The 27,250-nt window shown below is 42.5% G+C and overlaps 1 protein-coding gene across 1 annotated transcript in view; it reads left to right on the top strand.

Moving 5' to 3' along the window:
* Inpp5b (inositol polyphosphate-5-phosphatase, 75kDa) overlaps window positions 1-27,250 on the top strand; it is a 56,922-nt gene that overhangs the window by 15,651 nt on the left and 14,021 nt on the right. The window contains exons 3-11 of the mRNA XM_013016979.1: window positions 9,802-9,901; window positions 12,676-12,843; window positions 13,314-13,415; window positions 14,327-14,441; window positions 15,485-15,601; window positions 16,544-16,731; window positions 18,530-18,641; window positions 22,843-22,952; window positions 24,785-24,920. Coding sequence (XP_012872433.1) covers window positions 9,802-9,901; window positions 12,676-12,843; window positions 13,314-13,415; window positions 14,327-14,441; window positions 15,485-15,601; window positions 16,544-16,731; window positions 18,530-18,641; window positions 22,843-22,952; window positions 24,785-24,920 — 1,148 coding nt within the window. The remainder of the gene's footprint in view (window positions 1-9,801; window positions 9,902-12,675; window positions 12,844-13,313; window positions 13,416-14,326; window positions 14,442-15,484; window positions 15,602-16,543; window positions 16,732-18,529; window positions 18,642-22,842; window positions 22,953-24,784; window positions 24,921-27,250) is intronic.

Raw genomic sequence — 27,250 nt, 5'->3', positions numbered from 1 at the left:
TGTCCCTCAGCTCTTCAGCTCAAGGCAAACGCTCTACCACTTGAGCTACAGCGCCACTTCCGGTTTTCTGGTGGTTTATTGGAGATAAGAGTCTCACGTTCTCTCCTTCCCTGCCCGGGCTGGCTTTGAACCGTGATCCTCAGATCTCAGCCTCCTGAGTAGCTAGGATTACAGGTGTGAGCCACCAGCGCCCGGCTAAGTCTGTGAGACTTTTATCTCCAATAAACCACTAGAAAACTGGAAGTGGCACTGTGGCTCAAGTGGTAGAACGCTTGCTTACCTTGAGCTGAAGAGCACAAGGACAGCACCCAAGCCCAGAGTTCAAGCCCCAGGACTGACAAAAAAAAAAGAATATTCTGTTTTCAAAAAAATTTATACTTGTTAGGTACTAGTGGTTCATGCTTGTAATTCTAGCCACTTAGGAAACTGAGATCTGAGCATGGCAGTTTCAAGCCAGCCTAGATCTGAGGATTGCAGTTAGAAGCCAGTATAAGAAAAGTTCACAAGATTCTTACATCCAGTTAATCAGAAAAAAAAAAAGCCAGGCATTCATTCTCTCTCTCTTTCCCTCTCTCTCTTCCTTTCTCCCCCTCTCCCCCTCTTCCCTCCCCCCCCTCCCTCCATCTCCTTTCCCCTCCTCCCTTTCTCTCTCCTTCTCGCTTTGCCCTGTGCTTGCCATATAAAATGCTATCCTTGAAAAGAACGGACCTGAAAGGAAAAAAGGATGATTTTAATATGAGATATTATTGGCAACTTTCAATGGAAGCATTGTTTTCCATTACCATATTTATAGGAGACAACAAATCGTTCTCCACCACGATTATTTGCTATGTCTAAAATCAGTTCCTATAAGAAAGCCTAAAATAAAGAAAAACTGAAAAAAAATTACACAGCATTGGTCTAGATCTTGAGGACTACTTACAAAAACTAAAGGGTGCAGAAGAGGAAATGGAACAAAAGATGGAGATAGAAGGAGCAAGAAGCAGGCAACTAAGAAATAATGCTATCTCATAGACATTTTGCAAAGAAAATGAGATTTTTTTTTTTTTTTGCTTGTTTTTCTGGTACTGGGGCTTGAACTCAGGGCCTCTTACTTTTGCTCAGCTTTTCCACTCACAGCTGGTATTCTGCCACTTGAGCCATATCTCCTGTTCTGGCTTTTTGCTGGTAAATTGGAGATAAGAGTCTCTGGGACTTGTCTTCTAAGGCTAGCTTTTAACCAAAATCCTCAGACCTCAGACTTCTGAGCAGACAGGATTATAAACGCTAGTCACTCATGCTCAGGAGAAATGGGGCTTTTTGATTTTGGTTTGTTGCTTTCCTTGTGTGAAAAAACTCAGATCACATATGAATGGTAGGCCTGGCTGGCTTCAAGATACTGAACTTGAGATGCTGTTGTTTCCTGTCTTTGTTTTGCAGTTCTGGGCTTTCAGCAGATCTGGTTTGGCTTCTAAGTGCTTTTTGGCTATGGAGTAAGGGATAGCCTTGAGGTAATCTTGGAGAAAAGGATAGCAACCCTGGGAGGAAGATACCATTATTTTTTTTGTTCAGTTGTGGAAGCCGAGGCTTGGAGAGGTTAGGTAGACTTGCTCAAGGTCACACAGCCAGAGTTAGGGAAAGAAGTCTGACTCCAAAGCCTATGTCTGTATGTAAAACAAGATATTGTAGCTAACATTGAAAGTACATACAAGCAAAAAGAAAAGTAAATCCTTCCACTGAGAAATGACAATGGCTAGCTCTCTCCTTCCTTCCTTCCTTGCTTCCTTCTTTCCTTCCATACTGGGGTTTGAGTTCAGGGCCTCTTGCCTGTTGGGCTAGCACATACCACTTGAGCCATAACCTTTAGACTTGCTTTTTGGAGGGTCAGTCATGGGACTTGAACTTAGGCCTGGTCACTAGCCCTAAGCTTTTTTACTCAAGGCTAGTGCTCTACCACTTGAGCCACAGATCCACTTCCTGTTTTCTGGTAGTTAATTGGAAATGAGTGTCTCACTGACTTTCCTGCCCTGGTGGCTTCCAACCTTCATTCTCAGTTCACAGTTTCCTGAGTAGCTAGGATTACAGGTGTGAGCCACCAGCTCCTGGCCTACAACCACTTGATCCTTTTATAACAAACCACTTTTGAGGGAACCAAGTAGGATTCCATTACCACCTTAATTTCTTCTGAGAATACCATCATCAATAACTTTATTACCTCTCTATAGGTCCTATATCTCAGCAGTTCTATCACCTCTTAACATTTGCCTCACAGTACTATGCTTCCACTGAACCTTTGGGGACAAACCACAACCATGTGTAATTTATAAATGTGGGGTATATGTGCATAGACTTGTATTCCACTCCTTTCCAATGTGTATAGCTATATCAGCTCATGCTGTCTTTTTGGCCAGAGCTCAAAATGCTTAGAAGAATTTTGTTTGGCCCAAGTTCAATTTGGCAGTAAGACTTGCTTTAGAAGACTATTTGCTAATAGAAGACTATTTGTAAACTTTATTTATCCAAGTGTTGCTATATATAGGTTGTACTGTGCCTCAGATTCTAGGACTGTATTTTGTTGTTGTTGTTGTTGGTCTTAGGGCTTGAACTCTGGTCCTCAACTCTTCAGCTTAAGGCCAGTGCCCTACCACTTGAGCCACAGTGTCACTTCTAGTTTTCTGGAGATAAGAGTTTTCTAGTTTATTGGAGATAAGAGTTTCAGGGAAGCTGGGTGCCAGTAGCTCACACCTGTAATCCTAGCTACTCAGGAGGCTGAGATCTGGGGATCATGGTTCAAAGCCAGCCCGGGGAAGGAAAAGTCTGTGAGACTCTTATCTCCAATAAACCACTCAGAAAACCAGAAGTGGTGCCGTGGCTCAAATAGTAGAGCACTAGCCTTGAGCTGAAGGGCTGAGGGACAGCACCCAGGCCCAGAGTTCAAGCCCCATGACCAACAAAAACAAAACAAACAAAAACAAATATAAACAAACAAAAACCCAATATATATATTTGGAGAGGGCCAGAGATGGCTTTATAGAGATGACTCCTGAGTGGGTCGTGAAGTTGAAGGATGAGTTTGTACTTCATCATATGATGGTGGGCCAGCCACAGGGGTCATGGTTCTGTGCAATAGTATTTGGTAGAGATTCTGGCAACCAGATTTTGTGCCAAATTCTGGAGAGAAGAGCTTCTAAGAAGACAGTCTTGTGGCGGGAACCCCTAGACATCATGCCTTGAAGTTCCCATTGTGAATGAAGACATTCTAGTCTTGCTGGAGCAACTCTAGGGAAAGATTTCACGTGAGAGCCCTGGCAAGATGCAGATCTGCAAGGCAGTTTTCTTACCAGTCTACTACCCACCATGGATTGAAGCAGAATCTATAGGACAAACCACTTGTCTCCAGGTGGCCTTTCAGTCTGACAGGAAGTAAAAAGCAAAAATCCTAAGGGAGCACTTAGAAATCCCTAACAGAGCACTTAATCAGAATTCCCTAGGTTGAAAAACACAGATAGATACTTGCCTTTGCCTGTTACAAAGCCCCGTGAGCTTTTTTATGTTAAACCTACTTTTTTTTTGTCAGTCATAGGGCTTGAACGCAGGGCTTGGGTGCTGTCCCTGAGCTTTTTCCACTCAAGGCTACTGCTTTACCACTTGAGTCACAGCTCTGATTCTGGTTTTCTGGTGGTTAATTGGAGACAAGAGTCTCATGGACTTTTCTGCCTGTGCTGGTTTTGAACCATGATCCTCAGATCTCAGCCTCCTAAGTAGCTAGAACTATAGATGTGAAATCACTGGCATGCCACTATACACAACCTACTTTTTAGGTGGAAAACAAAAGCAAGGAGTTAAGTTATTAGATCCTGTGGAAAGACAGTGAGAGAGTAGGACTTCAACTTAAGTTTTATGATACTTTGATGTAGGGAACACATGTGTGTGCTTAGGGGCCTCTCCTGCATCTCAAGAATATAGCATGGAGAACACCATTTTCTGCCTCATAGGGCTTGTTTACATTTAGTGGGAATGGCATCCAATTACACACACACACACACACACACACACACACACGATTTCTTATAAATGTAAGATTTGATACACACACACACACACACACACATGATTTCTTATAAATGTAAGATTTGATACAAAAAATGGTTCTAGGAGGAAAAAGTTTTAAGGCTAACTGTGGTTCCTAAACTGTGCTCTGATGCATCTCTGGAGCTCTGTAGTGATATTCAGAGGCACCGTGGAAAACTTAAATCCACATCTGCTGAAAACTAGCCAAACTTCTAGGTCTGAGTAGTTCCCAGGTCAGTAGGTCAACAGTAGATGGTGCTGCCTGCCTTCCTTTTGATGAAATCATTGTAGATCTCGGTTTTGGGTGGTTGTGATGGAAAACAATCTCTTACCCAAGATGCTTAGGACTGGAAGACTTTCAGATTGTGGATTTGAAAGGAAGATTTTGGAATATTTACACATATGAGATATCTGGGACCAGGGCTCATCTAAGCATGACATGGTCTGTGTTTCGTGTACATAGCCTGAGGGTAATTTTTTACATTATTTTTTAATGATTTGTGCATACTAGTGTTTCCTGGTGTAGAATTTTCCTCTTGTGTCACTCAGAACGTTTTCGATTTTGGATTAGGGATGCTAAGCTTCTACTGTACATAAACTATGTAGAACATTGTATGTGTGGCATCTAACCAGATTCTGAGAAGGTGTGTAATACTGCAGGTCCACATTAGTGATAACTGTGGTTAAAAAGAGACGGGAATAGGGCTGGGAAGGAGGCTCAGTGGTAGAGCGCTTGCCTCGCATGCCTGAGATCCTGGGTTCAATTCCTTAGCACCACATAAGCAAAAAGAAAAAAGCTGGAAGTGGCGCTGTGCTCAAGTGGTAGAGTGCTCGCCTTGAGCTGAAGACCTGAGAGACAGTGCCCAGGCTCAGAGTTCAGGCCCCAGGACCGGACCCCCCCCATAAAAAAAAAAGAGACGGGAATTTTCTTTTTTTGGTCTGTTGTGGGGCTTGAACTCTGGGTTTGGGCTCTGTCCCTGTGCTCTTCAGCTCAAGGCGAGTGCTCTACCGCTTGAGCCACAGCACCACTTCCGGTTTTCTAGTGGTTTATTAGAGATAAGAGTCTCTGGGACTTTCCTGCCTGGGCTGGCTTTGAACTGAGATCCTCAGATCTCAGCCTCTTGAGTAGCTAGGATTACAGATGTGAGCCACTGGATCCTGGCTTGATGGAAATATTTTCTACTTTTGTGTGTTGGTTTTTGAAATGGCTTCTAAGCTGTTGGGGAAAAAATATGTGTGTATATATTTGGCTCTATTAGCTAGAAGTGTTTCTTTTGGTCTAGAGGCTGTAGGGAACTGTGAACTAAAAGTTTAGGAGCCTCTGGAATCAGGGGGTAAAGTGATGTGGTGGGCCCTCTCATTGAGTATCAGAGTGAGCTTCTAATATTTGAGTAATGCCTTCAATGAAACTAAGAAGTGAGCACTGTGGGGATCAGGAGGAAGCACATTCCAGATAGAGAGATCAACATGGGCAAAGAGTTGGCAGTGAGCTTGATATGCTCCTGGAAGAGCAAAGAAAGGCAGAGTGACAGTACTGCTTATTAAATCCTAAATGACTTAAAAAATTGCATGTATTCAGGTTGGGCATGATGGTGCATATTGTAGTTCCAGCTATGCAGGAGATGATGGAGGTGGGAAGATCCCTTGAGTCAGGAGTTCACAGTCAGCATGGGCAATAGAGCCAGACTCCCAACTCTCAAAAAAGTTATAGGCTGGGAAGGTGGCTCAGTGGTAGAGTGCTTGCCTTGCATGCATGAAGCCCTAGGTTTGATCCTCAGCACCACATAAGCAGAAAAAGCCAGAAGTGGCGCTATGGCTCAAGTGGTAGAGCACTAGCCTGGAGCTGAAGAGCTCAGGGACAGTGCCCAGGCCCAGAGTTCTGGCCCCATGACTGGCAAAAAAAAAAAGTTATACAGGAATTGGCACTGTGGCTCAAGTGGTAGAGTGCTAGCCTTGAGCTGAAGAGCTCAGGGACAGCGCCCACGCCCATAGTTCAAACCCCACTGACCCAAAAAAAAACACAACAAAAACAAAAAAGTTATATACATTACTGTTTATTCTTTGTTCTGTAAAATGCTATGATTTTGCTTATTTTTTTGAGATACAGTCTCACTTTGTCAGTACAGACTAACCTAGAATGTATTATGTGTCCCAGGCTGGCCTTGAATTTTGGGGTCTTCTTGCCTAGGCCTCCTGAGTGCTGGTATTACAGGCATGATCCATTGGTGCCCAGCCCATACTGCTATATTTTTAATACATTTAAAAATATATTTTGTGAGAAAATTATGCTGGCCGGGCACCTGTGGCTCACGCCTATAATCCAAGCTACTTAGGAGGCTGAGATCTGAGGATCATGGTTCAAAGCCAGCCCAGGCAGGAAAGTCCATGAAACTTATCTCTAATTAACCACCGGAAAACTGGAAGTAGAGCTGTGGCTCAAGTAGTAGAGTGCTAGCCTTGAGCTGAAGAGCTGAGGGACAGTGCAGGCCCAGAGTTCAAGCCCCAGGACCAAACAAAAAAAACATAAAAGAAAGAAAGAAAAAGAAAATTATGATGCTTAAATCTCAGGGTCCATACATAAAAGTTTATTGGTTTTATTGCTTTTATACTATAGTGGCAGAGTAGACCAGTTGTAACAGATGCTATATGGCTAGAAAATCCCGAGTCATCTACCCTCTAGCCCTTTCCAGAAAAATACTGTTGACCTCTGCTCACTGATAGTTAGGAGTTAGCCCTAAAGCTAAGTGAGGGAGAAGAAGGTCAGTTTCCAGTGGGACTTCTGCGAAGCTGCACTGACTTGAATGTATTTGGAATGTGTCATCAAGGAGCTGGTGGCCAGATGACTGTAAGTGACATAGCTTGGGGGAAGGCGGCAGGATTCATACTGGGAAGAACCTTGGTGACTATATGAGTTTCGGTTAATCCACCAGAGAGTCTTTGAAAAGTTTAATGCAGGGCCACATTAATTGATCATGATTATAATCCCTGCACCTTGGGAGATGGAAAGGTAGAGACTGGGATGAGTTTCACAATAGGCAACAACTTAAGTCCCTATCAAAAAAAAAAAAAACTAACAAAAAAGTCTGAAGGTTTAGCTCAATTAGTAGAGTGCCTGCCTAGCAAGCTCAAGGTTCTGAGTTCAAACTTAAGTACCATTCACACACAAAAAGTTTTTAAAGTGAGGTGTCAGATTTATCTTTCTCCAAAAACCCTTAGTGCAGAGATTTGATTGGAGCCAGGCGAGTGAGATAAGAGGCAGAGAGACTAGTTGAAGCTGTTGAAGTCATTTAAGGGAGATGCTAATAACTGCCTCTATTGCAGTGACATTGCTGTATTGATTGGAGAGGCATTTGGGAATCAGACTTGAAAGGCTGTCATGTCTTACTCCATTAGGATGCTATAATAAAATACCGTAGACTGGGTGGCTTACGAACAAGACATTTTGTTTCTCATAGTCCTGGAGCCTAGGAATTCCAAGTTCATTATAGTATATTGTCTAGTGAAGAAGGCCTGTTCCCTGGTTTGCCAAAGGTTGTATTCGTATGGCCAAAGGGGAACGCTCTTCTTAGCCCTTTATAAGGGCACTAATGCCATTTATGTGGGCTCTACCCTTAGGACCTAACCACCTCTCAAAGGTCCTACCTCCTAATAACAATTTGGTAGGATGTGGAATTTTACCTTATGAATGGGCAAGGGCATAAATATTCAGTCCATAGCATTCAGTGATTGATTGGAGACATTGAAGTATAGCTATTTTCATGTTTCAAATGTGTGAGTTTTCTTCTTACAAAAGTTTATTCTTTTTGGTTCACATGATGCTTGTTTGAGAAACCCGTGTTTAGCAGTAGTCTTCAAAGCAAAATTCTCCAGCAGTGTTTCATGCCTCCAGTGTTCTTTCTCAATTTGTGTACTGATGTCACATTTCTCCCTGGCTTCTTCATGTTGTTCTCTGTTCACAGGAAATTTGGCTTTTAAGGAACTGAGAAACTCTTGGCAGATTAATTTTCCTTTTAAGGTTTATCTTGGTTGAACAAATCTTCCCAAATAATTTTTTTGTTGATGATACTCAGGCTTTTTTGGATTTCAGGGGTAATTGTCAGCAATGACAACTGCTTCTTGTTCCCAGACCACTGGGTCCCTTCCCAGTTTGTGAGCTGTCTAACCTTTGCCTTTTTCTCTTCTTTGGAGCTGAAGTTTCGCTTACAGAAGATGGTAATAATTATCTTCTGTTTTATAGAATGTGTTGTATATTAAATTGCTTACTTCCATATCAATTCATTTGAGCTTTACAGTTAAATCATGTGGAAGGTAGAGCAGATCAAATTACTGACATTGAGAAAAATTAGAGGGTTTACTTAAAGTCATATGTCAATAAATAATAAAACAAGTGATAAAACAGGTTTCTAGATTTTGTCTTCTTCTTCTTTTTTTTTTTTTTTTGTCAGTCATGGGGCTTGAATTCTGGGCCAAGGCACTGTCCCTCAGCTCTTCAGCTCAAGACTAGCACTCTACCACTTGAGCCATAGTGCCACTTCCAGATTTCTAGATTTTGAAGTCTTAATCTTTCTTTCCTTCCCTCCCTCCCTCCCTCCCTCCCTCCCTCCATCCCATCCTCCCTCCCTCCCCCTCTTCCTTTCCCCTCTTCCTTTCCCCTTTCCTTTCCTTTCCTTTCCTTTCCTTTCCTTTCCTTTCCTTTCCTTTCCTTTCCTTTCCTTTCCTTTCCTTTCCCCTTTCCTTTCCTTTTCTTCCCCCTTTCCTTTCCTTTCCTTTCCTTTCCTTTCCTTTCCTTTCCTTTCCTTTCCTTTCCTTTCCTTTCCTTTCCTTTCCTTTCCTTTTTTCCTTTCCCTTTTCCTTTCCCCTTTCCTTTCCTTTTCTTCCCCTTCCCCTTCCCCTTCCCCTTTCCTTTTCCCTTTCCTTCTCAAGGCTTAGCTCTCTACCACTTTGAGCTATAGTACCACTTGCGGTTTTCTGGTGGTTCATTGGAGATAAGAGTCTCATGGGCTGGGTGCCGGTGGCTCAGGCCTGTAATCCTAGCTGCTCAGGAGGCTGAGATCTGAGGATCGTGGTTCAAAGCCAGCCTGGGCAGGAAAGTCCTTGAGACTCTTATCTCCAATAAAACCACTAGAAAACCGGAAGTGGCTCAAGTGGTAGAGCACTAGTCTTGAGCTGAAGAGCTGAGGGAGAGCACCCAGGCCCAGAGTTCAAGCCCCAGGACTGACAAAAAGAAAAAAAAGAGTCTCATGGATTTTCCTTTCTGATCTGGCTTCAAACCAAACTCCTCAGATCTCAGCTTCCTGATAACTAGGATTACAGGTATGAGCCACCAGTGGCTGGCTGGTCTTAATTTTTCTATTTTACACTCTATCTCCAAGAAAAAGAGACGGGCTAGTTAGAATAATTTATATTTGTAGTGATAAAGACATCCAGGTAAGATGTTCTTTCCCCTCTGTGTTTGCACTGTGGGATTTCACCCAGATGCCAGCATGAGCCTTGCAGTGCTTCTAAGCAATATATGGACTTCCACCAATTCCCTAGGCTACCATTTAAGAAGCTGTGTGTGTGTGTGTGTGTGTGTGTGTGTTTTTTGGGGGGGTTGTGGGGCTTGAACTCTGGGTTTGAACACTGTCCCTCAGCTCTTCAGCTCAAGGCTAGCGCTCTACCACTTGAGCCACAGCGCCACTTCCATGAGAAGCTGTGTTCTGTATATTAAAGCGAATTTAGTCTGTCTCAATTCCTTCTCCTTCTCTCTAGGTGGTGGCTCTAACTTTGACAGTGAAAGGCCAAATGGAAAAAACATGCTTATGAACCCAAGTTCTGGGAGCCAGGATAAACCAGAAAACTTGCTCCCAAGGTAATGCAACTCCTCTTTTTTTTTTTGGCTGGTTTTGGGGCTTGAACTCAGCGTGATTGCTGCCTTGAGCTTCTTTTGCTCAAGGCTCACTTGAACCACAGCTCCACTTCAGGCTTTTTCTGAGTAGTTTATTGGAGATAGGAATCTCAGGGACTTTCCTGCCTGAGCTATCTTTGAACTGCTATCCTCAGATCTCAGCCTCCTGAGTAGCTAGGATTACAGGCATGAGCCATCAGGGCCTGGTGCAACCGTTTATTTATTTATTTATTTTCTGTTGGTCATGGGGCTTGAACTCTGGGCTTGGGCGCTGTCCCTCAGCTCTTCAGCTCAAGGCAAGCACTCTACTGCTTGAGCCACAGCGCCACTTCCGGTTTTCTGGTGGTTTATTGGAGGTAAGAGTCTCACGGACTTTCCTTGCCCGGGCTGGCTTTGAACTGTGATCCTCAGATCTCAGCCTCCTCAGTAGCTAGGATTACAGGCATGAACTACCAGTGCCCGGCTAACCCTTTTTTTTAATACCTCTTACGACTGAGGCTCTTACCAGTAGAGAGAGAACTGTGACTGCTATTGTTCGTGGTGTAAGTTCTTCCAAGTAGCCTGGGTCTAAGATGTGTTCCTAAAAAACACCTGACATTCACTGAGCGCTTAGTGTGTATGGCTAGCACCATCCTTTTACATGGACTATTTCTTTTTAAACTCAGGGTTTCCTACTTGCTTTACTTGCTTTTGCTTGATTGACCACACTTTTTTTTTTTTTGCTGGTTATTTTGGAGATGGAATCTTAGGGACTTTTCTGTCCTGGCTGGCCTTAATCTGTGGTTTATTTACTTTTAAAAATTTTCCAGGAGACACACTATTACAGTATATTTAGTCTAGATTCCAATGCCCCCTATTGATCATAGCCTGAATCATCTGGTCAGGATAAAACACTTTATCTTGTCAAGATTTTAATGAAGCCCATCAGCAATAGTGAACAATTCCTAAATGAAATGTAGCTAGAGCCATCCTTCTTTTTTTTCTTGCCAGTCTTGGGGCTTGAACTCAGGGCCTGGGCACTGTCCATGTGCATCTTTTGCTCAAGGCTAATGCTCTACCACTTCAGCCACAGTGCTACTTCCAGCCTTTTCTGTTTATGTGGTACTGAGGAATTGAACCCAAGGCTTCCTGTGTGTTAGGCAAGCACTCTTACCACTAAGCCACATTCCCAGCTCCAGATCAGTCCTTCTTTACCGACACTTGGGCTGTGGTGTTTTACATAGATAAAGCCTTCCATAGCCTTAATTAGTATGTACATAATAGTGATAACAAACACTCATCAGACATTTGTTAAGTGTTAGGAATGTTTTAAGTGCCTTATGTGTCTTGGTTCATTAAATAACCTCCAACAAAACTTTCTTGGAACTGTCATGGTTCTGATAGGTAAATATGTCAATTTTTGCTTAAGTTGGTACTTGAATAATTTATTGTATAAGTACTATACAAATAATAAAGTATATATTCTCCTCTCTCTCTCTTTCCCTCTGTCTCCTTTCTCCTTTTTTTTCTCGATGCCAGTCCTGGGGCTTGAACTCAAGACCTGGGCAGTGTCCTTGAACTTTTTTTGCTCAAGACTAGCACTCTACCACTTGAGCCAAAACTTCTGGCTTTTTTGTGGGTTAATTGAAGATTAAAAATCTCATGGGCTTTCCTGCCCAGGCTGGTTTGAAACCACAATCTTCAGATTTCAGGCTCCTGAGTAGCTAGGATTACATACAGCATGAGCCACTGGTACCTGACTCTGTTGCCTTTCCTTTTATTTTGGGTGACTTCCTGTGGAATAGAGATATAGAAGTGCAGTTAGCCAGCCAGGCACTGGTGGCTCATGCCTGTAATCCTAGCTACTCAGGAGGCTGAGACTCAGGATCACAGTTTGAAGCCAGCTTGGGCAGGAAAGTCTGTGAGACCAGAAAACCAGAAGTGGCACTGTGGCTCAAGTGCTGAAGAGCTCAGGGACAGTGCTTACTTAGGCCCAGAATTCAAGCCCCTTGACCAACTCAAAAAAAAAAAGAATTGGAATTAGCAATGCAAAACTAAAAATCTGAATATGTGTGTGTGTGTGTGTCTCCCTCTGTATTCATACGCGCACGTGCCTGCATGTACTAGTGTACACATGCTTGTTCTGGAATCTGAATTCAGGGCCTTGAGTTTTTCTTAGCTTTTTTTTGCACAAGGATGACACTTCACCATTTGACCACACCTCCACTTCTGGCTGTTGATGGTTAATTGGAAGTAAAAGACAAGGGTTTATCTCCCCAGGCTTGGCTTTGAACCTGAGATTCTCAGATTTCAACCTCTTAAGTAGCATGAGCCATTGACTCCTGGTCTGAAAGGTTTAAAGTCTTGTTAGATGATGCACAGGGTTCTAGAAAGAGCATTGTCCTGTCAGAGTTTTAGTCCACACTGTGCCACCATCCAGCCTAGAAAATTTGTAGATGATGGTGGCTTTAATTTGTCTCACTTGAACATGAATGAATCATAGTAGATTATCTTCAAAGTCTCTTTCTGGTCTAAGATTCTATGAATCTACTGTCCAGACCAATATACTATGTGAACAACAACATACAAGTTCAATAAGTTCTCCATGTGTGTTGTAGCAAATAAGCTTACTTTTGGTCTCTTATAGTCTTCTGTGATTCAGATGCTTCTTTGTGGGAATGTCTGTCCTTGACTTATATTCACCTATATTGCCATCAAGGACTCATCAAAATAATATAAAAATGCTTTTATTTTTCCAGGCACAATAAATCCAAGTCTGAAATCTCTGACATGGTTCGCTCTTCCACCATCACAGTATCAGACAAGGCTCATATTTTATCAGTGCAAAAGTTCGGGCTGAGAGAAACAATTGTGAAGTCACATCTACTTCAGAAAGAAGAGGAGTACACCTACATTCAGAACTTCAGGTAACTAACTGGGCCTAGAATTCAAGTACTTCCCTCCCACACCTTGAATTTAAAAGCGAACTGTGTACTATAGAATCTCTCCTCATTTTCATAAAGAGTGATCCCATCCAGGTTGTTGTTGTTTTTTGTTTTTTTAATGGATTTTTCTATTATTATTATTATTTTGCATGCTGGTACTAGATTTGAACTCTAAGGATTTGAGTTTCAGTCTTGGCTTTTTTGTTCAAGGTTGGTGCTTTACCACTTTAGCTACACTTCCACTTGTGGCTTTTTTGCTGATGACTTGGAGCACTAACCTTGAGCAAATAAGCTCAGAGACAGTGCCCAGGCTGGGAGTTCAAGCCCAGCTCTAGAAAAATAAATGAATAAATAATATTAAAAATGCCATTTATAGATGAAGCCAAGTAAAATCTTTCCCCGGTTTTCTCCATATTGTCTCCAAATCGCTGATCAATTCTCTTGGGGGACAGGTTTTTTGTGGGAACATACAATGTAAATGGACAATCCCCGAAAGAATGCCTCCGGCCCTGGCTGAGCCATGGTATCCAGGCACCAGATGTGTACTGTGTAGGGTGAGTGATTCTCTTTTGGTCATCTGTCCATTCTAAAAACATTGAACTATGATGAAGGGATGGGGACATGAATATGTAGTCAAGTCTTTGTGACAGATGAAGGAATTGAAAACTGAGCATGTGTTGAATAACAGCTGCCTCTCTGTTTGATGTTCTTCTTAGTAAACAAAAGTTTGGCAAAGTACTATGCTTGTCATTTTGATACTAATATTTAATTCTTAGTTTACCTTCTGTTAAAATCTGTACATCTTGAACTGAATTTTTCAGCAAAAAATACTTTTTGCCAAGTAAGGACGATTAGCTAAAGTCCTTTTGTTTCGGTGCTGGGAAGTGAACCCAGAGCATTACTTACATCTGTTAGACAGGGGCTCTAGCATTGAGCTGCTTCCTTAGCCCAATCTTTTTTTTTTTCTCTGTCATGGGGGCTGAACTCTGGGCCTGGGTGCTGTCCTTCAGCTCAAGGCTAGCGTGCCCTACCACTTGAGCCACAGTACCACTTCTGGCTTTTTTCTGCTTATGTGGTGTTGAGGAATTGAACCCAGGCCTCATTCATGCAAGGCAAGCACCCTACCACTGAGCCAACTTCCCAGCTCCAAATCATTTTTTTACATGTACTATCTTGCCACCATTATCCTGTGTCCTGTTGGTTTGGAAGCCAGAAAAGGAAGCCTAGATGGAAATTTATGTAGGCTGAGTTTGAATCCCAGTTCTCATTTTGATCCTTGAATGAACCAGGGATGGTAGGTGTAAAATGGGGATACATCAGTTAGCTCTTTGGCTCTAAATATTTATCTTTATTCCCTCTTGAGGATTCTGTAGTGTAGCTAGGCCATAAGCTTCTAAACCAGTTTGAAAACCATTTTATCCATGTTGTCTTCCTCTACTGTCTTAACTGGCTGCTTTTCCAATAGGTTCCAGGAGCTGGATCTGAGTAAGGAAGCCTTTTTCTTTCATGATACTCCAAAGGAGGAAGAATGGTTTAAAGCTGTGTCAGAGAGTCTTCATCCAGATGCCAAATATGCAAAGGTCAGGGAGAAGTCAGGGACCTTTATTATTATTATTAATTTTATTTATTTGTTTGTTTATTGTCAGTTATGGGGCTTGAACTCTGGGCCTGAGCCCAGTCCCTTAGCTCTTCAGCTCAGGGCTAGCACACTACCACTTGAGCTACAGCGCCACTTCCAGTTTTCTGGTGGTTTATTGGAGATAAGAGTTTCATAGGTTGGCTTTGAATCGCGATCCTCAGATCTCAGCCTCCTAAGTAGCTAGGATTACAGGCATGAGCCACCTGCGCCTGGCTATTATTCTTTTTTAATTTAATATAATTTTACCAGTCATAGGGCTTGAATTCAGGGTCTGGGCACTGTCCCTGAGCTTCTTTTGCTCAAGACTAGCACTCTACCTTTTTTTTTTCTGCCAGTCGTGAGGCTTGAACTCTGTGCCTGGGTGCTGTCCCTCAGCTCTTCAGCTCAAGGCGAGTGCTCTACCACTTGAGCCACAGTGCTGCTTCTGGCTTTCTGAGTGGTTGATTGGAGATAAATCTCACAAGTTTCTTGCCGGGGCTGGCTTTGAACTGCAATCCTCAGATCTCAGCCTCCTGAGTAGCTAGGATTATAGGCGAGCCACTGGTGCCCAGCATAGCACTCTACCTCTTGAGCCACAGTGCCACTTCTGGCTTTTTCTGTTTATCTGGTACTGAGGAATGGAACCTAGGGCTTCATGCATGCTAGGCAAAGTATTCACCACTAAGTCACATTCCCAGCCCCAGTTACCTACTGGTAGAGAAATTCTAAGATTTTTTTTCCTTTCAGTGACCTTTATTGTAAGCCAGTTCTAGTTCTGTTCTTGTTCTCAGTTCCATCTCCTTTGAACAGGTGCCTCTGGGTGGGAATGATTCAGGGTCTGGGCAACTGGGAGCATTTAGGTGTAAAGTGTGCTCAGTGAGTCAAATCTTGCATCCTAGCATGCGGGAGTTGATGCTGTCAGCCAGCTTTAAGACTACTTCTCTTTGGGGACATTTGTTCCTGTTTACAATTTCTCTCTCATGCTATAACTTGAATGTTTCCTAGGTAAAGCTCATCCGACTGGTTGGGATTATGCTGCTATTATATGTCAAACAGGAACATGCAGCATATATCTCTGAAGTGGCAGCTGAGACTGTGGGGACAGGAATTATGGGGAGAATGGTGAGTCCTTGCCTGATATTCTGCCATTAAAGACCTTGACTCCCAAGTTTTGTCTCAGCTTCCCTTGATGGCAGTACTACATCAGTGCTAGTTTGAGGGAGCCAGTGTCCCCTCAAGCAGAGCTGGATTGAACAGACTAGAGTTCATCTGGTAGTAAAGTCTCAGCTTGTTTGCCCAACTAACACTTGTATTCCTGGTTACTTAGCGTTAGAGGCTCTGGTTAATCCTGACAAGTTCATGAAGAATGGTGCAGAATCTGTGTTGGGTCATCAAGAAAAACAGAATGCTCACAGCGATTTGCAAGATCCATTTTTTTTTTTTTGGTCTGTCATGGGGCTTGAACTCAGGGTCTGGGTGCTGTTCCTGAGCTGAGCTTTCACTCAAGGCTGTCACTTTGCTACTTTGAGCCATAGCACCACTTCCAGTTTTCTGGTAGTTAACTGGAGAACAGTCTCATGAACTGTTCCTGCCCAGGCTGGCTTCAAACCATGATCCCCAGATCTCAGCCTCCTGAGTAGCTAGGATTACAGATATGAGCCACTGGCATCTGGCCAACAGAGTTTTTGGTAGAGAAAAGAGAGCACATGGCTTGTCTGTGATAGGAGAAAAGAGCAGTAAATTGAGAGAGCCAGGCTCTGGACTCATCTTTCAATACTGACTAATCCTTGTACCTTAGTGGATTCTTTAAAAAAAATCTTTTTAGGTACTAGGATTTTAACTCAGGGCCTTATGCCTTCCTATTCAGTCACTCTACCACTTGAGTTATATGCCTAATACTAGATTTGTATGCTTATCTGTGAAAAAATAAACTCATAAAGCTATTAGTAAGATTGCTTAAGACAAAATATTTTGAAAGTTTGTGACATAACTGTATGTTGGATATATATATATGTGTGTATAATATATATATATATATATTTTTTTTTTTTAATCCTTTAATAGGGTAACAAAGGTGGCGTGGCAATCAGGTTCCAGTTACACAACACCAGTATTTGTGTTGTGAATTCGCACCTGGCAGCCCACACAGAAGAATATGAGAGGAGGAACCAAGACTATAAAGACATTTGTTCTCGGATGCAGTTTTGTCAGGCTGACCCAAGTCTTCCCCCTCTCACCATCACCAAGCACGAGTGAGTCTGGGCTTCTTCCTGTGAGGTTCTCCATGTGTGTGATGTATGCAGTTGTGGGAGGGGGTGCTAGCTGCCAACTTTCTTGGCAGTTCTTAGTTTCCTAACTTTACCATCTGGTAGACTTCTAGAATCATTTTCCAGCATCATTTGTCCCTGGAAGAGTATTAAATTTATTTTAATGTGAATGTGTCTAGATCTAACATTATGAGAAAGGTAGCCAGAAACAAAAACAAACAAAAACCCAAGCATCTCAATCCAGTTTTTAGTATTATGTTTTAGGAATTTCTATGTATTCTTTCTGGAGCACAAGAGAATTGGATAATACCTACTTGCCTCTACTTGGCTCTTTTTTCTCCTCTTACTTTACAAAGCTACAGTTGCAACTGCTTAGAGCATCTTTTTTTTTTTTTTTTTATTGTGAAAATACCGTACAGAGGGGTTAAAATTACACGGGCAAGGTAATGGGTACATTTCTTATCAAGCATTGTTGCCTCCTCCTTTGTTTCCCCTTCCCATCCCTTTCCATCTCCCCCTAGAGCATCTTTTACTTGTGTTCATCCTCTTTGTTTCATTTATGGCTAAACCTTGCTATTTGTCTGAATGCAAAGCCTTTGAACTTCAGGCTTTGTGGTAATAGTTGAAGCTGATGCCATTTTTTTTTTAAGAAGAAGAGGAAGCCACTGGGGCCATGGTGCTTGCTTGGAAATAAAGTTATCCTCTTCTGTCCTGCTGCAGTGGAGCTGTCTCTGGCTTGTTGGTGTTCTGGAGGCTGGCATGATGGCTTTTCTTCTCCAAGACCCCCTGCAGGGATCTCTCACAGCTGAGCTTCTGTATTCTAGTGAACCTGTGGTATCGTAATTTATGAGTTGTGTGTCAGTTTGTGTGCTTTTAGCCTGTGGATGCATTATTTGGTAGTGTGCATACTGCTGTTCACATTCTCCAATGATAGGATTGTTGGTTTCAGACTTCATGAGATGTGTGATATCAGTATCATCAGAGAGCCTTGAGTTTGCTTTTACCCAAAGCAGCAGTTGTAACAAACAAACTGCTCAGGAGCTCAGTAGTTTAAATCCAGGCTCCACTACAAAGGTTGATCCTTTTGGAGGAATTCTATCTGGAGACTGAGATTATGTTTTGTGAAGTGGAATGTATGTAAAGCAGCAAAGGCTTTGTGGCATTATCTGGCTTGGGGTTCTTGAGAGATCATCATTTCCAATTCTTGGTTCTTTTTCCATCTTCCCAGCAATGGGATAAGTGATTTTGCTTTCGGGTTCATTCATTCATCTGTGAGCGCGCGCGCGCGCGCTTGTGTGTGTGTGTGTGTGTGTGTGTGTGTGTGTGAGAGAGAGAGAGAGAGAGAGAGACAGAGAGATTAGGTCTTGCTATGTATATAGCTCAGGCTAGCCTCAAACACACTGTGTAGTCCAGGTTGGCCTTGAACTTGAAACCCTCCTGTTTTGGTCTCCCAAGTACTGGGATCATAGGTATGTGCTACCATGTCTAGCATTACTTTGAGATCTTATTAGATTATTTTCTCAATCATACAAGAACAAAAAATAGTTAAGGAGAATTCAACATTGTTTATAATGATCATGGGCCAAGATAATTGTAAGTCAGTCACATTTTTCACATGGTGCTAAGTGGGATGGCAAAAGAAAAAAAAAGTGGAATAGCCACGTCACTTCCCTACTCAGCTCCCAAAAGGCTGAACTTCAGGGCACTTCTGTCTGGAGCACCCTGGAAAGGATGGGTTAAAGTCCCTCCTAAACCTTGTTACCTTTGTGCTCTGTCCTCACAGTGTGATCTTGTGGCTGGGGGACCTCAACTACAGGATAGAAGAGCTGGATGTGGAAAAAGTGAAAAAGCTCATCGAAGAGAAGGCCTTTCAAACCCTGTATGCATATGATCAGGTACAGATGGCCACCTCTGTCCTCTTTGGACAATTGCTTCTGCTGTGAGGGCACAGAGAAGCCTGGCTTCCCAGCCCTTAACTTCCTCCTCAACATGGGAGCTTTCTGAGGACCTGATGTCCAGTAGTTTCTTCTTTTCATCTACTTTTCTCTCTTCAGTAGTGGTCTCTCCATTGGCTCTTTCCTTGAGGCACTTTGTCTCCTTTGAGAGCAAGAACATGTTCTCACTTATTCAAGAAGTCTAAATTTCAGACTGAAAGGGTCCCAACTTCGATAAAGAAACTACTTGGTATCTTTAAGATGATTTAATAATTCTTCTTAGGATGAACCTCCTGCTACCTGCATCCTTTTCCTCATGGGTAAGCCTGGAATCTTTCTCAGTGCCTCTCTTCAATTCTAATAGCAGTTAGTTCTGTAACCTGCTGTTCTCTACCAGCATTTGTCATCAGCCATTTCCAGGACATGAGAAATGTCTTTCTTTCTCACTGTCCTCTTACTACTCCTTTCATTAAATTTGAATCCTGTTCTAGTGGTCAGAGTTGTTCAGAATGTAAATGTCTTTTTTCTTTCTTAGTCTAAACTCTCTTCATTTTAATAACCTAAGGATTGTCATGAATCTAAATCTTTCTATTATCATTTTCTTTCCCAGTGCAGATTAATTGAAGGAGAATCTTAATTTTGCTTTTTTTTAAAAAAATATATGCTTTTTAAAAAAATATAATTTTGTTATTAAGGTGTTGTGTAGAGAGGTTACCATTTCATAAGTTAGGTAATGAGTATATTTCTTTTTTTGGACAATGTCACCTCTTCCTTTGCTTTCTCCATTTTGCCTCCTATCCTTGCCCACAAGTTCTTTTTTATAGGCTAGTTTCTTTATTGGCCTATTTTTTTTCTCTCTCTAGATTTTTTTCTTTTTTTTTTTTAATCTTCTACTCAATTCTTTCTTTCTTTTTTTCTTTCTTTCTTTTTCTCTTTCTCTCTTTCTTTCTTTCGTTCTCTTGGTCGTAGGGCTTGAACTCTGGGCTTGGGCACTGTCCCTGTGCTCTTCAGCTCAAGGTGAGCACTCCACTTGAGCCACAGCACCACTTCTGGTTTTCTGGTGGTTTATTGGAGATAAGAGTCTCATGGACTTTCCTGCCTGGGCTGGCTTTGAACTGTGATCCTCAGATCTCAGCCTCCTAAGTAGCTAGGATTACAGGCATGAGCTACCGGCACCCAGCTTCTTCTACTCAATTCTTATATCAGCATTATCCATATCTGTCTGTTTCATCTGTGCTTAGGATTGAGGATTCCCATTTTGCTATCCACCTAAACTTGGTTTCCTTTCTGGTCCTTCCTGAAGTACTAGTATCGGCCTTGTGTATTATCTACTTTCCATCTGATTTTTTTTTTTTTTTTTTTGCCGGTTGTGGGGGCCTGAACTCTGGGCCTGGGTGCTGTCCCTTGGCTCTTCAGCTCAAGGCTAGCGCTCTACCACTTGAGCCATAGTGCCACTTCCGGCTTTTTCTGCTTATGTGGTGCTGAGGAATCGAACCCAGGGCCTCATGCATGCAAGGCAAGCGCTCTACCACTGAGCCACCTTCCCAGCCCCTTTCTATCTGATTTTAACATCTATATGTATCAATTCAAGAAGCATCTTCTTCCATTCAAACCTTTTTTTTTTTTTTGGCCAGTCCTGAGGCTTGAACTCAGGGCCTGAGTGTTATCCCTGAGCTTTTTTGCTCAAGATTAGCCATGGTACCACTTGAGCCACAGCTCAACTTCCAGATCTTTTTTTATCTTATTTTATTTTATTTTTTGCTGTTTAATTGTAGATAAGAGTCTCATGTAGTTTTCTTCCACATTGGCTTCAAACTATGACGCTCAGATGTCAGCCTCCCAAGTAGCTAGGATTATAGGCATGAACCACTAACACCCAGCACATTCATACCTAATGTTAAAATTACTTTCTGTTGCTTTTTCCTTTGATAATATTTCCAGAAAATCATTTTCAGAAAGTTGGCAAGTGGCTGTGTCCCCTATGTTAGAGATGACAGTTCTCCACCAATCCATGCAATACCAAGTGTGGTCTCCAAGGAAGAGGCAGGAATACATGCGGGTTTTCTCACTTGTTTTGTGTGACTTGGATGGGGCCCTGTGATTTAATGCAATATGTTACTATTCCTTTCAAAATGTGTCAGACACTTTTTTTTTTCCAGTCGTAGGGTTTGAACTGTGGGCCTGGGCTTGAGTTCTTCAACTCAAGGCTAGTGCTCTACCATTTGAGCCACAGCACCATTTCCAGTTTTATGGTGGTTAATTGGAGATAAAGAGTCTCACAGATGTTCCTGCCTGGGCTAGCTTTGAATGGTGAGCTTCAGATCTCAGCCTCCTAAGTAGCTAGGATTATAGACATGAGCCACTGGTGCCTGGCTCAGACACTATTTTATTGTTGGCAGTTTTTCTAATGAGCCTATGAGGTAAGCTCTGTCATAAACCCCAAATTCACAGATGGGAAAATCAAGGCAGATTAATTTCCTCTAGTTCACATAACACAATTTAAGAACACAGTTCTCTGTATATATATTTGAAGCAACTATGCTGGATGGATGATGTGTTTGATACTTGGAGCTGAGAAAGTATGTTGAAGTGTACCTAGTGCTATTTAAGACATCTCAGTGAGGTGGCATTCAGGCTTCTAGATACAGATTTAAGATTCTTAAAGCCAGGCATAATACATACTTGTACCAACACATAGGATGCTAAGGCAGGATAGTCTCAAGTTCAAGGCCAGCCTGGACTATATAGTGAGATCTTTACTCAAAAGAAACAGGTGAGGGAGATGAGAAGGGATTGAGCCTTAAAAATGATTCACCAGACCAGCATGGTATTACATGTCTGTAATCCTAGTATGAGGCTAAGGCAGGAAGATCAAGAGTTTGAGTCCAGCTTGGCTACATAATAAAACCCTATCTTAAAATCCAAGGAAAAAGCTGGGCACCAGTGGCTCACATCTGTAATCCTAGCTACTCAGGAGGCTGAGATTTGAGGATCATGGTTCAAAGCCAGCCAGGGCAGGAACATCTGTGAGACTCTTATTTCTAATAAACCACCAGAAAACCGGAAGTGGCTTATCTCAAGCGCTTGCCTTGAGCTGAATTGCTGAGGGACAGTCCCCAGGCCCAGAGTTCAAGCCCCATAACCAACAACAACAACAAAAATCCAAGGAAAACTCCAGACACAGTGACTCATATCTACAGTTGTAGCTGCTTGAAAAGTGGAAGAGCAGGAGGAATTTTGGTCCAGGATGGCCAGGCACAAATACAGGACCCTATTTGAAAAATGACAGAGGGGCTGGGAAGGTGGCTCAGTGGTAGAGCGCTTGCCTTGCATGCCTGAGGCCCTGGGTTCGATTCCTCAGCACCACCTAAGCAAAAAGAAAAAAGCCAGAACTGGCGTTGTGGCTCAAGAAGTAGAATGCTAGCCTTGAGCTGAAGAGCTGAGGGACAGCGCCCAGGCCCAGAGTTCAGGCCCCATGACGGATCCCCCCCCACCAAAAAAAAAAGAGAGAAAAATAACAGAAACAGAAAGGGCTAGGCATGTAGCTCAAGTGGCATGGATTTCAAATTGATTTTCTTTCTTCATTAATTCAAGGTTTGACTTGTTTGTGTTTTTGATGATGTTGGGGATTGAATTCAGGACCTCAGACTTGCTAGGTAGGCACTTGACCTTTTGAGCCATGCTTCTGGCCCTTTTTTGTATTGGTTATTTTTTATTTTTATTTTTTGCCAGTCGTGGGGCCTGAACTCTGGGCCTGGGCGCTGTCCCTCAGCTCTTCAGCTCAAGGCAAGCACTCTACCACTTGAGCTACAGTGTCACTTCTGGCTTTTTCTGCTTATGTGGTGCTGAGGAATTGAATCCAGGACCTCATGCATGCAAGGCAAGCACTCTACCACTGAGCCACTTTCCCAGCCCTGTATTGGTTATTTTTGAAGTAGGATCTCACTTCATGCCTGGGTTGGCCTAGGCTGTGATCCTCCTATTTGTGCTTTCTCTTGTCGTTGGAGATGTAGGCACATACAACTCACCCAGCCATTGGTTGAGATGAAGTTTTATGAACTTTTATACCTGGGCCAGCTTTGAGTTGTGTTTCCCTGATCTCTGCCTCTCAAGTATCAACCTTTATATTCTGAAGTATTTTCTCTCCCATCCTTTTATACAGCTCAAAATTCAGGTGGCTGCAAAGACTGTCTTTGAAGGCTTCACTGAGGGTCAGCTCACATTCCAGCCTACCTACAAATATGACACTGGCTCTGATGACTGGGATACCAGGTAGGTCAGAGGTTAGAAATGGTTCCAGAGGGTTGAACAAATGGTAACCTAGAAATTCTGGGAAGCAATAGACCTCATGGACTTGAAGAATATGATTTTTCTATGACGTTCCTTATGTTTTTCACTCCAGTAAATATTTCCATATTTATAAAAAGGAATTCCAGGAAATTGGGGCGGGGGGATTGGGGGAACATTTCCTATCAGTGTCTGCTCACTTAAGCAGCCTGCCTTCCCACAGATTGTCTTTTTTACTGCCTTGGGCTTTATTCCATAATAGGTCAGCTGTGCTTACAGTAGTTCCAACTAACTTGGCTTATATCTAATTATTATATGCTTGGTACTATTTTTTTTTCTGCCACTCCTGGGGCTTGAGCACTGTCCCTGAGCTTCTTTCTGCTCAAGGCTAGCACTCTACCACCTTAGCCACAGCACCAGTTCTGGGCTTTTCTGTTTATGTAGTGCTGAAGAATCTAACTCTAGACCGTGCATGCGAGGCAAGCAGTCTACTGCTAAGCCACATTCATAGCCCCTTGATACTATTTTATTTTATTTTATTTTAGTCAGTTGTGGGGCTTGAACTCTGGACTTGGGTACTACCCGTCAGCTCTTCAGCTCAAGGCAAGCACTCTACCACTTGAGCCACAGCGCCACTTCCGGTTTTTTCTAGTGGTTTATTAGAGATAAGTGTCTCATGGACTTTCCTGCCTGGGCTGCCTTTGAGCCATGATTCTCAGATCTTAGCCTCTTGAGTAGCTAGGATTACAGGCATGAGCCACTGGCACCCAGCTTGATACTATTTTTTATTAGTGCTTACTGTGTGTCACATACTATTTGGTATATCTTACTTATATCATCTCACTTATTAGAATAGGTATGATTTTTAAAAATGAAATTATGAGCATATATTATATAAAAAACAAAACAAAATTATACATAATAAGGGGTTTCATCATGAAATTTCCAAACATGCATATAATATACTTTGTTCATATTTATTCTCTTTCTCTCTCGCCTGTCCTAGGGCTTGAACTCTGGCCTGGACACTTTCCCTGAGCTTTGTGCTCAAGGCTAGTGCTTTACCTCTTGAGCCGTACTTCTGGCTTTTTGGTGGTTAATTGGAGATAAGAATTTCACAGACTTTTTCCTGCCTGGGCTGGTTTTGAAACACAATCCTCCGGTCTCAGCCTACTGAGTAGCTAGGATTATAGATGTGAGCCATAGCACCGTAGAAAAATCAAGGAGCCTCTTAAACAGTAAGTGGTAGAGAGGCGGGATTTGACTTCAGGCACTAGGAATTCAGAGCTTGTTCCTTAAGGACTGTCTTTGAAGGACCATAGTGCTCTTACTCTCATATGGTTTTTATTATTATGTCCTAATTTTCACAGGAGGCTAGAGGACAGAGAGTCAGCTGTCTTTAATTCCCATTTCCTGCCAGGGAAGCAGGAAATGTTTCCCTTTTTCTATTTCTCCTTACTTTAGCCCCAGTTACTAAAATGAATCCTTGCTAACACTTTGAAAAACAAACAAAAAGAACAGTCAGTGAAGTGTGTGTTGTGTGTGTGTATATGTGTATGTGTGTGTTTTCTTTCCCCTCACAGCTAGCACTCTACCATTTGAACCATGCCTCCAGCCCAGTAAACTGTTTTCATGAAGCTTTCGTAGTTGTTTTAATGGCACACAGGATACATATTATTCCTTACAGACTAATGTTAGATCCCTGGGGTACATGGGCACTAAGACTGTCCCATTATTACCTGCCTGAGCTGGGCACTTGCTCAGCAGTGGGTCTTGCTTCTTCAGTGAGTGTTCCCAGAATGGACTTTGCATTTCAGTGAGAAGTGTCGTGCCCCTGCCTGGTGTGACCGAATTCTCTGGAAAGGAAAGAATATAACTCAGCTGAGTTACCAGAGCCACATGGCCTTGAAGACCAGCGATCACAAACCTGTCAGCTCAGTGTTTGACGTTGGGGTAGGTGGGCAGCTGGTACCTGGGAAAATTCTATAAGGTACTGTTTTTCATATCAGGGCAACTTTTTGTCTTTCTGTTTTCTTTCTCTGTCCTTGAATATGAGGAAGCTTTTTAACATAGTTTTAGCTTAATAATTATTTCAGTAGACATGTATACTTTTCCATATAGCTAGCAATTCCTTTAGTTACATCCTTCTAGATCTTTCTTTTTCTTTTTTTTTGCCACTCTTAGAGCTTGAACTCAGGGCTAGGGCAATGTCCTTGAGCTTCTTTTGCTCAAGTCTAGTACTCTGCCACTTGAGCACAGCGCTACTTCTAGCCTTTTCTGTTTATATGGTACTGAGGAATTGAACCCAGGGCTTCATGCATGCAAGGCAAGTACTTTACCACTAAGCCACATTCCTAGCCCTAGATCTTTCTTTATGCATTTATAAGTGAGTATGTCACTATTCTGTGTACAATATATCAAATGTTTTGCCTATTTATTTATTTACTGGCAGCACTAGGGTTTATTTACCTCTTTAGCCATTCCCCCAGCCTTTTATACTTTTAGTTACTTTTTTTCAGATTAAGTCTTGCACTTTTGCCCTGGCTGGTCTTGTGATCCTTCTTCGTATACATCTCCCACATAGCTGGGATTTGCAGGCATGTGCCACTGTACCTAGCCTCTTTTTTTTAACTGTTTTTTTTTTTTTCTTTTCTTTTTTGGTACTGGGATGTTGCACCCAGGATGTTGCACTTGCTAGGCAAGTGCTTTGCCAATGACTACATCCCAGCCCTCTCTCCCCACTGCTTTTTTTTTGGTAAAAAATATAGCACCTGCAATCCTAGCTACTCAGGAGGCTGAAATCTAAGGATCACTGTTCAAAGGAAGGAAGCCATGAGACTCTTTTCTTTTTTTTTTGGTCGGTCGTGAGGCTTGAACTCTGGGTTTGGGCACTATCTCTGTGCTCTTCAGCTAAAGGGGAGGGCTCTACCACTTGAGCCACAGCGCCACTTCTGGTTTTTTAGTGGTTTATTGGAGATAAGAGTCTTCAGGGACTTTCCTGCCCGGGCTGGCTTTGAACCTTGATCTTCAGATCTCAGCCTCCTGAGTAACTAGGATTACAGGTATGAGCTACTGGTGCCCGTGCCATGAGACTCTTATCACCAATGAACCACCAAAAAGTTGGAATTAGAGCTGTAGCTTAAGTGGTAGACTAGCATTGAGCAAAAAAGCTCTGGTAGGCCTTGAAATCAAGTCCCAGGACTAGCATCAAAATAAAGAGATAACATTATATGTATTATTCTGAGAGCATCTTTTTGTTCCTTATTAAATATGTCTTAGGAGATCTTTCCATGATAGTAAAGGTACAACTTACTGTTTTGTTTTATTTTGTTTTTAGTGCTAGTTCTAGACTTGAACTCAGGGCCTGGGCACTGTCCCTGAGTCTTTTTGCTCAAGACTAGTTAATGCTCTACCACTTGAGCCACAGCTTTCCTTCTATCTTCTTGATGGTTGGAGAGAAGAGTCTCATGGACTTCCCTACCTGGACTGGCTTTTTTTTTTTTAGGGGGGGGGATTTTTTTTTTATTGTGAAAATACCATACAGAGGGGTTACAATTACATGGGTAAGATAATGAGTACATTTCTTTTTTTTTTGGGTCCAGTCATGAGGCCTGCACTCTGGGCCTGGGCCCTGTCCCTCAGCTCTTCAGCTCAAGGCTAGCGCTCTACCACATGAACCACAGCGCCACTTCTGGCTTTGTGGTGGTTTATTGGAGATAGGAGTCTCACGGTCTCTCCTGCCTGGGCTGGCTTTGAACCACAATCCTCAGATCTCAGCCTCCTGAGTAGATAGGATTACAGGCGTGAGCCACCAGCGCCCGGCTGCCATGAGTACATTTCTTATCAAGCATTGTTGACTACTCCTTTGTTTCCCCTTCCCATCCCTTCCTATCTACCCCGCTCCTCCCAGCACCCCTATACCCTCCTCCCCCACCTCCCCTGACTGACTTTGAACTGTGATCCTCAGATTTCAGCCTCTTGAATAGCTAGGATTATAGGCATGAGCCACTGGTGCTCAGCTAATCATTTGGCAAAAATGTCAGCTTAGTGAACAAATGAAAGCTATACTTATTTCATGCTTCATTTTCCTGATGACTAGTGTTGTCAGTCATCTTTTCATTCATTATCTGTGTATTTGTTCATCAGTGACTTCTGTGTTGTGCTGTACCTTATTTCAAGGATATGGCTACTGGCCTCTCAGAACTAATGTGGGTGTTTATAGTTAGAGAAAAGCCTAAGGAATTTTATAATGAAAGTTTTATTATTGAAAAATGAATATATAT

This window comes from Dipodomys ordii, unplaced genomic scaffold (genome assembly GCF_000151885.1).
Source record: "Dipodomys ordii isolate 6190 unplaced genomic scaffold, Dord_2.0 Scaffold33, whole genome shotgun sequence".
NCBI lineage: Eukaryota > Metazoa > Chordata > Mammalia > Rodentia > Heteromyidae > Dipodomys > Dipodomys ordii.
The sequence above is the reverse complement of the archived record's forward strand: the minus strand, read 5'-3'. Positions and strand labels throughout refer to the sequence as shown.